The 13,044-nt window shown below is 48.2% G+C and overlaps 1 protein-coding gene across 2 annotated transcripts in view; it reads right to left on the bottom strand.

The window, feature by feature from the left end:
• Positions 1–13,044, bottom strand: part of ATP9A (ATPase phospholipid transporting 9A (putative)) — a 96,964-nt gene that overhangs the window by 70,359 nt on the left and 13,561 nt on the right. The window contains exons 1-3 of one of the 2 annotated variants that reach the window (XM_080924920.1): positions 4,385–4,542; positions 2,960–3,104; positions 267–380 (exon numbers count right to left, since the gene is read on the bottom strand). In XM_080924920.1, coding sequence (XP_080781046.1) covers positions 267–380; positions 2,960–3,104; positions 4,385–4,386 — 261 coding nt within the window. In that variant the 5' untranslated portion in view covers positions 4,387–4,542. Of the gene's footprint in view, positions 1–266; positions 381–2,959; positions 3,105–4,384; positions 4,543–13,044 lie in introns of those variants that run through there. The other variant, XM_080924919.1, reaches the window with a different exon arrangement.

Below are 13,044 nucleotides of genomic sequence, written 5' to 3'. Positions count from 1 at the left end.
CAGAAAGCAAGGCAGGAAGGCTGAAACAGCGGGTCAATGAATGTTTGACAGCTGAATGAACGGGATGCCGGGGAGTCCACCCTGGGCTCTGTCTCAGTGATCCTGATGGTTCCTGAACTGCAGCCTAAATGCTAAGAGTGGAATGCCCAGTCTGTCAGCTTAAGAGTAACATGTCCCTTCAAAGGCCACTGCTCAGGCCCCGAAGCCCAGGGAACGGGAACAAAGAGCCGTCTGTCTGTCCACAAACCTGAGACCAACCTACTCACCAGAGGAACCCAGTAGGTGTAGAGGGCACCGAGTCTCATCTCGGGGACGAACTGTGAGCAGGCGAGAAGCAGGAAGTAGAAGTTGAAGAAGTATCGGAACTGACTGAACAACACCTGGAACGGAGAACAGGCGACGTTGGCATCTTCCGAGGATGGTGGAGATAGAAGGATGGGGGAGGAGGAGGGGCGCCCCTGCAGAGAGTGCAGCTCCCAGGAAAGTCTCAAGAGTTCTGTGTGGTCTTGGAAAGCAGGCACGGGCTGGGGGTGTGGCTCAGTGGGCATTGTCCTTGGCTGTCATCCCTGTCCCCACCCCCAGCCTGACTCCTGCACGCATGACATCCAGGGTCCCAATCCCAGCACCTTATAAACTTGTGTGTGGCAAGGCTCAGGTGACAGGAGGATTAAAAGTTGAGGGTCATCCTGGGCTACAGAGCAAGTTCAAGGGCAGCTAACGGGGAGATTCACCTGGGGGACCTCACTATGTTACTCGGGTACTGGGGTGTTTTAGTTTTACCTGAGTGCTTTTGTAGGAACACTTGGGACATGCCATGAGACAGCTTACAGAAATCCGTTTTCTTTGCCCACCTCATAGGTCTCTGGGACGGATCTAAGGTCATTGGGCTTGGCAGTAAATGTCTTGACCACTGAGCCGTCTCCCTGGTCCACATCTTATTTCTCTTTTTGTTTCTGAGGAAAGGGTCTCCCTATGTAGTCCCAGATGGCCTGGAACTCACTATTGTAGACCAGGCCAGCCTTGAACTCACAGACTTCTGCCTGCCTCTGCCTTCAAAGGACAGGGTTAAAGGTGTGTGCCACAGGCCCAGCTCTGTGTCTAATTTCTCTGTGTTTAGAAGGACAACTGGTAACTGGAGCAGGGAACGGATTCTAATGAGAGGCCACTGTGCTGCAGTCTGAAGACAAAAACTATGCCCACCATGGGATTTTTTAAAAATTGCATGTATTCATCTAATCAGAGGGGGTGGCTCACACACGGAGCATGTGTAGAGGTCAGAGGGCAACCGGCAGGCATCATCTCGCTCTCCCCTCCATGTGGGTCAAACGTGAGTTGTCAGAACTCAGGCAGCAAGTACCTCTACCCACTGAGCCATCCTACCCAGCACTCACCACAGAAGATCAGGTTTTTATGTCTGTTTGACTATGTTCCTCGAGACAAGAAACAGTCCTGGCTGCACTCTAACTCACAGAGATTCCCCTGCCTCTGTTTCCGAGAGCTATCATTAAAAGTGTGCTCCCCCACACCTGGCCCACCATAAAAACTTTTTTTTTCTTCTTAGATTTATTTGTTTTATTTTGTGTTTGGCCTGAAATGTATATCTAAAGTGCTACATGCGTGCTTGGTGCCCAAGAAGCCAGAACGGGAAAGTGGATCTCCTGGAACTGGGGTTATGCATGGTTGTGAGCTGCTAAGTGGGCACTGGGAATTGAACCCAGGTCCTCTGCTTGAGCAACCAGTACTCTTAGGGGCTGAGCTGTCTGTCCAGGCACAGCCCCCTCTCCCCACAACAGAATTTTAACAGCATAATGGAAGGCAGGGGAGACAGGATCAGTCAGCATTCTATCATGGATGGGGAGGGGCTTGCTGGGCCCGCCCCTCTCTAAAGAGCTCTCAGGCAACTAATAGTCTCTGGGAGAGGGACAGGCTTTCTTCAGTGGCATAGCCACTGGTGAGACGCCCATGCTCCTTCCTGTAAATAACCGTAATAAAGTTAGTGAGTCACCAAAAGAAAAAGGAAAGAGGCCTGGGAGGGAGAAGAGGATTCTATCTGGAAATAGGAAGAACCAGTGGGAACGTGAAGAAGATGAGGAAGAGGGCAAGGGGGTGAACATGACCAAAAGACATTACGCACATGCGTGAGGCCTGTTGTTATGTATAATAGATGCTAATTTAAAAAATAACACATGGCCAGGTGTGGTGGTGCACAGAGTAGGCTTTTAATGCCAGCACTTCAGAGGCAGAGGCAGGCAGAGCTCTGTGAGTTTAAGGTTAGCCTGGTCTACATGTAGAGTTTCAGGTCAGGTAGAGCCAAGAGCTATAGAGCAAGCCTCTGACTCAAAAAAAAAAAAAAAAAAAAAAAAGAAAGAAAGAAAGAAAAGAAGATAAAAGAAAAGAAAAAGAAAAAGGAAATCCCTTCGCCCTGAACTTCCTGAGCTATAAGCGTTCACACTCAATGCTGGTAAACTGCCACTTCTTCCCGACCTGAGCTGGCTTCTGCTTGCCACAAAGTGACCAAAGTCGCTTGAAGTGAAACTTTAGGGGTTCTTTGGAAAGTCAGTTGTGCTGAATTCTATATATGTGCATATATATATATATATATTCCTTCTCTAGGTGGTAGGATTAAACTTTTCTCTCTATACTTTCAGTCCCCGACCGTTGCGGTGGCACAGAGAAACACCACAAGCAACACTGATGATCTATCCTGGCATCCTGAGTATAATGTTCTCTCCAAAATTCTCAATTAACATGAGGTTGTTCTATCACACAGGCGGACGGGCACATGAGGACAGGGACATCCCCTACTGATGCAGTCCCTCCCGGTCAGGGAATATGGAGGGTCAGTGGTGAACAAAACAGTGAGGGCACCCAGAAACTCTACCACAGGGACTAGAGTCTGCTGAGACTAGAACCACAGCATAAAGTCATGGCAGAAAAAGAAAAACATGGCTTCACATACCCCAGGAAGAAATGTGAAGAAGTTGTACTTCTGGTTGTTGATGACATTTCGAGGGTACCGCTGGTCCCTCTTCTCGGGGTGTCCCAACCAGACAGTACGAGGCCTGGGCTCCCCTCCACCACAACATCTCAGCCACTCACAGCACCTGTGGGAAAGATAAACCCACAAGATCAAGACCACCTCTGTGTTACTAAAAAGGCCACGCCCCTATTATAAAGGCCACACCCACATCAAAACCACACCCACATCATCAAGCCCATGTCTGCACATCTAAATCATGCCCATCAAGTGCCCGTGCCAGAGATTGACATCAAGGTCAAACCTACGCCCACATCTGTCCACTCTCCTCACAATGCTTTTCTCTAAAGGGTCCTGGCCAGGGCGGGGCCTCGGCCAACAACAACCAATCTTCATTGACCTAAGATGCAGTGGTCCAAGGTGCTGTGCTCCCGTGATGGCTGCTTGAGAAGATTCCCATGAAAACAAGTCCCAGGTGTGCCTATGAGGAAGGTTCTAGATGGGAAGAACCACCCTACAGGTGAGCAGCACCAGGGGCTCCCAGACTGAACAAAAAGAAATCCAGCTGAGCAGCAGCTTTTCCTGGTCTCTACTTCCTGACTGTGGACTCGCTGAGACCAGCTGCCTCGCTCTCTTCAATGCCCGCTTCCCCACCAAGGGGGATGTAAAAACCTTCCTCTCTAAGCTGCCTTTGTCAGGTATTTAATCACACAGCCAGGAAGTAACTAATGCAATCCTGAAACCCAAAATCATTTCACAAAAGCATTCCCTTTAAAATAAGAAACATTCAGTCCCAGGAACCTTGTAAACCTCGTAATAAGGGAATTATGATCGGATTTGTACATTTTACAGACGAGAGCAGGAGGTGCAGAACAAAGTCCATGAGCCAAGATATGGGTGACAGCCAGATCTGACCTTGACCTGCCCTGCTCAACTGTGACTATTATGTAAAGAATAGTGGGGGATCTTCTCTCCACCCCAACCGTTCTCTTTTTAGTAAATGTTAAAGGCGCAGAGCAGAAAAGACCAAGTCTCAGAGCCTAGAGAACCTGGAGATGTGCCAACAGCCGGCCACGGGAGGAGGCCTGTGTGCCACTCCCAGGCCAGTGCTCTGACACCAACCCTGACCCCGGGCCAAGGGAACACAGCAGGCTCTACACCAGCACAGTAAAGCCACAGTGAGAACCTGCTTCAGGAGAGCTTGCAAGCAGGGGACTTGACAATTACAGTTCCCTAAGGCTACAGTGAAACCAACACATACACACACACACACACACACACACACACACACACACAATGTTCACTCCATGCTCCTGCACAGGCTGGGAGGAGGAAATTCCCAGATTGCCGATCCCTGCGATATCACCAGTGAAGTAAAACCAGCCAGATAAAGCTGCTGTGACTCACATAATGACTGGTCCGCCGTGGACCCTCCTTTAACCCTTCTTCCTGCAGGTCGGGACTGGTTGGGATGCTGGGGAGCAAGAGCTAAGCCCACGGGGTCCATGTGTAGCAGGACCCCAGAGTGGAGCCAGCCGGTGCGCTGCCTGCTCAGACGTTCAAAATTTCCATGATGAAACACAATGCTCTTTCTTAAAAATAGCATCCTCATTCCAGTAAACTCAGCTGGGTGGAGCATGCTGGGATACAGACAGGTGCTACAGCCAGTAACTGCTGCTGGCCTCGGACTCGTTCTAAGGCCAGAAGCCATACAAGAAGCCCCAAGGACTCCACATTCACCACACGCCTGCTCACAGGCAGTCACTACACTGGCCATGGGAGACACTAGCTGAAGCCCTGTCACCTGACAGGGTGGCTAGGAAGCCGAGACAGAGGGAAGAAGAGATGGAGGGAGGAAGGAGACGGGACTCACGGGCGGGAGGCCGCACCACATGCAGAACATTCCTGTACTTCTCACTGTATCCGAGCGCTGATAGGATGGCTAAGCGGCAAAAGCATTGGCTGTACAAGCCGAGGTCTGAGATCCGATTCCCAGAGCCCTCAGCAAGCTTCCTCCCGAGAGTCCTCCTGACCTCCTGCCCTCCACGCTCATGCCACACTCCCACAAACACACTGCATGCCACAAAGCTAATGGGACATGAAAACCAAGTAAGGGAGTCTCCATTTACTGTTCCTGCAGGTTTTTATTCTGTTTCCATAAAAGGTTCCGAGTATCAAGTAATCATGCTGTTATTCCTTAGTAACCTATTGACATGTGTCCGTGTGTGTGTGTGTGTGTGTGTGTGTGTGTGTGTGTGTGTGTGTGTCTGTACACAAAGAACCAAGATGTCCATGCCAGCATTCATAGTGTAAACCAAACACCTGAAGTAGAGCCAATCACTCCTCAGCAAGAGACTAGTTAAAAAATTCCAGGGGGGAAGGGCAATGAGATCTGAAGCCCTCTTCTGGTGTGTCTAAAGAGAACTACAGTGTACTTATATATAAAAAAGCTCCAGAGATTATGGATAAAACAAACTTCCCATCAGCCTTGAAAGTGTCAAGCACGAAATGGCTCTACCATCATCTTGTGCTATAAAGCGAAAGACTAGAGGTGAGGAGACAGTAAAGTGCCCGCCTTGCCAGCATGACGACCCATGTAAAAGGCCAGAGACAACCGCTCAGCCCTCTCTGCTTCCTGACCGAGATGCGTGATGAGCCTCCTCGTGTTCACCAGGCCTCATGATGTCACACCTTCCTCACCATGACAGAGGGCACCCTTGACTCATTAAGCAGGAAAAAAAAAAAAAAAAAAAAAAAACACGCTTCCTTCCCACCTTAAAAAGGAAAATAGCCAAGCAGGACGGTACACACAGCATCCCAGGACTGGTGAAACTAAGGAAGGCACATTCCTGGGACTTCTCCTGACTGACCTGCTTGTCAAGTTCCAGGCTCGAGAGACTTGGACACTTCAGTGTTTGTGTTTTTAACATTGTTTGGGTATTGTCTAGGAGACTAAATGTTTTGTTTTTCCAGTCAATTTTGTTATGGTAAGGACTAACCCACTGAGGAAGCCCATCAGATACTAAGTAACCAAGGCAGAGGAGCAGCACCGCATTCCTGTAACTCACACACAGGAGACCCAGGAGTTCAGGGTCAGGACACAGGCAAGACCTGTCTTTGTCAAAACAACAACAACCAAAAAAGGCAATCATATTGCAGGTCCTGAGAGTACCAAATACTGGGATAAGATCCCTGTTTTATTTCCTTTAGTCCCACTATTAAACTTGTCCCTAGGAAGATGGGAAGGATACTCCTCCTCCAAGGGACCCAGCAACAAAGCAAAAGCATGAATCCACCAGAGTTTGCTCTGAGAGACCAGTGGGTTTATAGGGCTTGCTGAGGACGTGGGTGAAGGATTCTGGCAGGAATGTGGGTGATCCCAAAGCCATGTGATGAAATGGTCTGTGCCCATCACGGATGATGTATGCCCCACATGAATCAATCCTCTCCCGGCTACACATACTCCAGCCCCTTCCCAACAGGCCAAGTGCCACTGGAACAAAACTGTATGAAAACAGCAACATGCTCAGGACCCTGCCTGGTCCGTCCTTCTATGAGGTAGTCTAACGCCAGGCAGTGATGGCAGCCGAGGCTAGTCTGAAGGAGAAAGGACTGTTGGCCTCAGGACCTTACTCTACAGCATTCAGCACAGTAAATAAATAGCCCTGTGGTAACCAAGTGTAGGACGATCCAGGCCAAATCTAACCCTAGTTAATCACCTTTCTTGTCCTGTCCCTGGAAACAAAGCTATTTATTTTCAACGCAGATCAGTTTGCCTTTCAGCTGAACAGTATTTACCGAGGGCGTGCTGAGAAACAATGGGCAGGTCATCAGAGTTCTGTGTCAGGGTTCGGTCCTGAGTACTCACAAGCCAGGATTGCAGCTGGACCATGAATACTTGCAGTGACCAACACAACCAAGATCTGTGGTCTAGTGGAGGGAAACAACCAACCCTCCCCCTCCAAGCTGGGTGCTTCCAGAAGGATCTACTCTTGTCCTCTTACAGGCTAACCAACAAACAATTCCACCAAAGCCCAACTTGGGGAACGTGGGAATTTACTAGGCTTAACTACACTCATAGATGAGGGTTACTACCAGGAGTTAGGCTGACCCTGAAGCAGCTGGGTCACTGAGGCGCCACCCCAGCACAGACGCTGACTTCCCTACCCATCTGAGGCTCCACCCCAGCACGGACGCTGACTTCCCTACCCATCTGAGGCTCCACCCCAGCACAGATGCTGACTTCCTTACCCATCTAACACTGTAGTACCTCTCCAGGATCTGAGGCCACATACGGTTGGGACAAATGACATAAAACTAACCAAGGAGGTGCGGCCTATGAAACAGAGAAGGCTGGTCCACATGGAACAGTCTACCATGACGGAGGAAAGGATGAGGTCAGAGGAGGAGGAGAGGATAGGAGGGGATGAAGATGGGGGGGGAGGAAAGAGCAAGAAACAGTAGGAAAAAATAGGAGGAGGGAGAAGGAAGAGGAGGAGAACAGGAGGCAATGAAGAAAGAACACAGGGAGGAGGGGGAGAAGAGGGGGGAGGAGGAAAGGAGGGAGGGAAGGAGAGGGAGCAGAAAGGGGAGATAAAAAGAGAAGGGAGGAGGAAGAGCAGAGAGGGAGGAGAAACAGTGAATGGAAATGACAGGGTCTCATGGCCAAGGCAGGGTCTGGGTCTTAAGCCTTATGCAGTAGGGCTCACTGGAGCTACAGCAGCAGACTGGACAGGCCTTGTTTACAGTCATTCCACATTTCTTTTATGTGTATGAGTGTTTTGTCCGCATACATGTAGGTGCATATGTATCTCATACATGTAGTGCTCAAGGAAGCCAGAAGAAGTTACTGGATCTTCTGGAACTGGAGTTACAGACAAACATGAGCTGCCATGTGGGCGCTTGGAACTGAACCCAGGTCCTCTGTAGGAAAAGCCTCCTGGCTTCCTTTTTTTTTTTTTTTAAATCACCCTGGGGCCATCAAGATAGATAACAAAGCTTGCCACCAAGCCTGAAAGTTGGGTTTAATCTCCTGGATGTCTATTGTGAATTTGGTTTATTGCTTGTACTACGTTAATTGGGTTCCCAAAATAATTACTCGAGAATCTACATGTAAGACGCTGCAGGTCCCTGCCCCCAGTTGGTTCTAATTGGTAAAGTTGCGGGTGGCCAACGGCTGGGCACTGAGACAGACTTTAGACTTCTCTGGGCAAAGGAACCAAGAGAAGAAGGGTTTATAGCACTACCATGCCGGGGAAGCAGAAGGCTCAGGCTTGAGACCTGCAGAAAAAGAAGTATATATTCATGTTAAGAGCCAGGGAAGAGCCAGGGGCCCTCCCATTGGGTCTAAGGTGGCAAAGATGGAATATAGACTTTTAGTAATAACTCAGGAGTATCGGAGGAGAGGCATTAACAATGTGGAAGCTTGGGAGTGGACCAGCCATTAAGCTGATTAAGTTATATTAATATAAAGCTGTGTTCGTGCGTGTGTGTGTGTGCGCGCGCGTGTGCATGTATGCGTTCGTATTTCATTCAAGAATCCATAACATTGGGACAATAGCAAGGAACTCGAGTTGCAGCTGCTGGGGAAATTAGAGAGGATTAATCAACTATTGCTACAGAACATCATAGAAGAAAACAGACTTCTAATTTGTCTTCTGACCTCCACACATGCACTGTATATATGCAAGCCCTACACACAAAATAATAATAATAATAATAATAATAATAAATAAACGTAAACATTCTAATTTTTAAAAGCAATTATCTTGTTGCTAGGAACAAAAGATGCTGCAGTGGACAAGAATGGGAGGAGGAAAAGGGGGGGGAGAGAGTGTAGGAATCAAATCTTCCAGGAAGCTGATGCCACCGTCCAAGCACACAAAGACATCCATCCAGATGAGGGTGGTCCCGACGGGGAGTGGAGGGAAGTGCACAGACCTCACTATGCTGTGGAATAGACACACACATTCTCCACAAAGCTCAACAAGTCCATGTTTTCACTTATTGCTTACAACTGCACAAGCCAGGTGCCGACACATCCCTTGGTCACAGCAGACAGAGCCCACAAGAGCTCAGTGACCTGCCAACATGCCCTGCTGTCTCTGCCTCACCTATCACTGAGCAGCAGAAGTAGGCAAGGAGCCTATGCTGATCTGGACCCAAGCCAGGTGCCCCCAGTACCTGTGCCTCGATTTCTCTTTGTATTTTCTTTTTTCGTTTGTTTGTTTGTTTGTTTATATGAATGCACTGTAGCTGTCTTCAGACACACCAGAAGAGGGCATCGGATCCCATTACAGATGGCTGTGAGCCACCATGTGGATGCTGGATACTTATAGATAATATAGATCTTTAAAAAGAAAGAAAGAAAGAAAGAAAGAAAGAAAGAAAGAAAGAAAGAAAGAAAGAAAGAACACCTAATATAACAATTTCTTGTTCAATGGCAACTACATAAACAATAAGCTTAGATGGGTGGGATCTTGCCACAAAGTCACCACTCCCTTAATCTCTATCTCCTTAAACACAGGATTCATCTCCGTTTCATTTCCTGGTGTCCCTTTAGTACCTGAACGGTACATTTTATATTTTTCCTTTCTCAGTTTGCTATTCTTGTTCAAAATGCTCTTCATGAGACTAAACCAGAAAATGAAGTCTCTGCTAAGCTTTCTTCAACTTCCTTTGTCAATGTAATTAATACAAATCTCTTTATCTTAGCCTCAGGCAGACTCTTCAGACAAGGACGGAAAAACAGCCACATTCTTCATCAAAATACCACAAAAACAGTCTCTAGGCCTCATATTGAAATTCTTCACTGAAACATCTTGGGCCTGGTCTGCACAGTTCAAATCACTCTCAGCAACAAAGTCTTCAATGTCCCTACATGGCCTACTACACCCCACTTAAAACATGTAACTGCTCTCTAAATCCAAAGTCCCAAAATCCATACTCTTCCAAAAAAAAAAAAAAAAAAAAAAAAAAGCATGATCTAATACAGAAATACCCCAGTCCTGGTACCAACTTCTGTCTTGGTTAAGGTTTCCGTTGCTGTGAAGGAAAACTATAACCAAGGCAACTCTTATAAGAACAACATCTCACTGAGGCTGGCTTACAGGTTCAGAGGTTCAGTCCACTATCATTAAGGTGAGAACATGGCAGCATCCAGGCAGGCATTGTGCAGGCAGAGCTGAGAGTTCTATGTCATCTGAAGGCCACTAGGAGAAAACTGGCTTCCAGGCAGCTAGGTCTTAAAGCCCATGCCCATAATGACACGCCTACTCCAACAAGGCCACACCTCCAAATAGTGCCACTCCCTGGGCCAAGCATATTTAAACCACCATATCATGTCTCAAAGAAAAATACCCAGGAACCCAGGTATCATGACACAGACTTAATTCTAACACCCAGGAGGCAAGAGCAGGGGGATCTCTTGAGTTCCAGGACATCTAGGGATACATATTGAGGCCAAGTCTCAAAGAACCCAAACTGGGTGTGAGTGATGGCCCAGTGCTCCGAAGTCCTTCCTGCTGTTGTAAGGAACCAAAACTCAATGGCCAGTGCCCCTCAGACTGCTCACAGCCCTCTGTAGCTCCCGCTCCAAGGACTCCACACACTCTCCTGACTACCACCACCCCCAAAGCAGGTACATGTGTGCATATATACATGAAGGCCAAACACTCAGAAATAAGCAAGATCTCCTTGGGGGGGTGTCCAAGACGGGTTTCTTTTTGTAACTGTCCTAGAAGTTGTTCAGTAGACCAGGCTAGCCTTGAACTCACAGATCTCACCTGCCTCTGCCTCCTGAGTGCTGGGATCAAACTCGTGTGCCACAGCTGCTTAGCCCCCCCCCCCCACCCGCTTTCTGTGAAACAAAAATACCAAACGACAACAAAGCACTGGGTGCTGTTAGCCTTGGCATGTTTTCGGAGAGGAACTCACTTGCTCCAGGTCATGGGTAAAAGCAGAGCAGGCCAAACTTCAACCGCGCAGTCTTGTTTGCATAGTCTCTGAAGCCAGGCAGGCCTTGGGGAATGGCCACCTCACTATGAACTTTCCTCTCCCTTCCCGTTCCCAAGGAGACCAGCAGCAAGCTACAGCTACAGCTGCAATGTGGGCGGGGCCTGGTCACAGAGAAGCCTCAGCAAGGCCATAGGAAAGGCTGCCTCGTACAGTCAGGCAGTGAGTGACCATAACCCCGGCACTTGGGAGGATGAAGCAGGAGAATCAGGAGTTCAAGGTCAGCCTTGCCACACACACTCCATTCCAAAACAAAATTAAGGCCATAGAAATGTGCTCGCCCCAGGAGGGAGACTGCATCGAGGAGTCAGGCTAGGAAGGTCTGAAGCGTGAGTGGTGACCAGGCGCTTTCGGCGGGCAGACACAGGACCCTGGGCTCCCACTATGCTTCGAACTTCCTTTCAGGGAAGCCAGACATGACTGCACCCAGCCCTCTCACCCACAGCAGTTTGAGATGACAAACTTCCCCACACCTGTCATCCCAGCCCTGATGGAGACCTTGGGACCAGCCTGGGCTATAGAGTATCTCAGAAAGAACAGGCTAAACTTACTTTTGCTCACTCAACAAACACATCCTGGATGGTCTCAGATTCCTAAACAACCACTAAACAGTCTACAAGTTAAGCTCACCCAGTAGGTCTAAGGAGCATTTACACCAAACGGCACTGGAGAAAGCCACCAATCCAAGTCCTAACCCTCAAACGTGGGGAAATTTAGGCGTTTGCAGAACCTTCCAGAAACCCACATAATAAAATGTGGTCAGACCCCTTAGCATCTACTGACTTGAAAATGTAGCCAATAAAAATTCCTCCAAAGACAAGGCTCTCCACAATGGCTTAGCAAGTTCAGGAGTTTGCCACCAAGCCTCATGACTTGCTAAGTCCCCAGGCCCATGTAGATGGAAGCAGAGAACAAGTTCCACAAAGCCATCATCTGCCCTGCACATGAGGTCCATGGTGTACGGCCACCCCCAGCCCAGCAAGACAATAATAAAATGTTTATTTATTTAGACAAGACCTCACTGTGTAGCCCAGGCTGGCCTCAAATCAGAGATCGGCGTACCTCTCAAGCACCAGGACTGAAGGTGTGTGGCACCGCACCTAGCATTTATATATATATATATATATATATATATATATATATATATATATATATATATATATATATACACACACATTATATATATATACACACACACATTATATATATATACACATACATACACACATTTGTTTAAAAATATATAAAGTTTATCAAGATCATCTTCAATACAAAAATTACAATGTACGGTAGTAAAAACAAGCTGAAATAAACTCACAGACAGGCCATTGGAGGGAAACAAACCTAAATGTTAGCCGGAGGTTGAGGCAAGCACATCCTCAGCTCATGACTGCCGGGAAGTCCAGCTCCAGGGATCCAACACCCTCTTCAGTCCTCGGCCACCACACATGCACACTCGAGTGTGCACATAGACTTTTAGAGGCTGAGCTCTAGAAAGCTCTATAAAACTCTATAGAGCTCTAGTGAGCTGTGGCACTTGCACAGCATATGCAAAGGCCCTGGGTATCTAGCACCGTGACCTCATGACAAAGGTCATTTAGGTGCTACATCATTAAATTTTCTATAATGGGAATTATCACTTTTATACCCAGGAGGGAAGGGCTGCTATTTAAAAATCCTACTGGGAAGCTCGGTGATTCATAGCTGCCATCGAAGCCCTCTGAGGTAAGGACAGAGGGAGGCCAGCCTGGGTTACGTGAAGCCCTGCCTCAAAGCAAACATCCCCGTGGGGCTCCAGAGCTGGGGCTTCTCGCTGAAGTTCTGGACTGTACAAGGTCTTCCTGGTCCCACAGGCCCTCCTCATCTAGCACCCTCTACACTCAGAAGGGACATTCATGACGACGTCCCCAAGGCTCAGCCGTGGGCTAGTGTCTGTTGGGAAATCTCTGTTCTACCATAGCTATGAAACACCAGGCGGGAGGGAACAAGGGACCTTCAACCACCGGGCCGGTGTGGGTCCTGTCTGCAATCTGAGACCCAGGGTCTGAGAAGAG

This window comes from Micromys minutus (assembly GCF_963924665.1).
Source record: "Micromys minutus genome assembly, chromosome: 11".
Lineage (NCBI taxonomy): Eukaryota > Metazoa > Chordata > Mammalia > Rodentia > Muridae > Micromys > Micromys minutus.
This window is presented reverse-complemented; position numbering and strand designations above follow the sequence as displayed.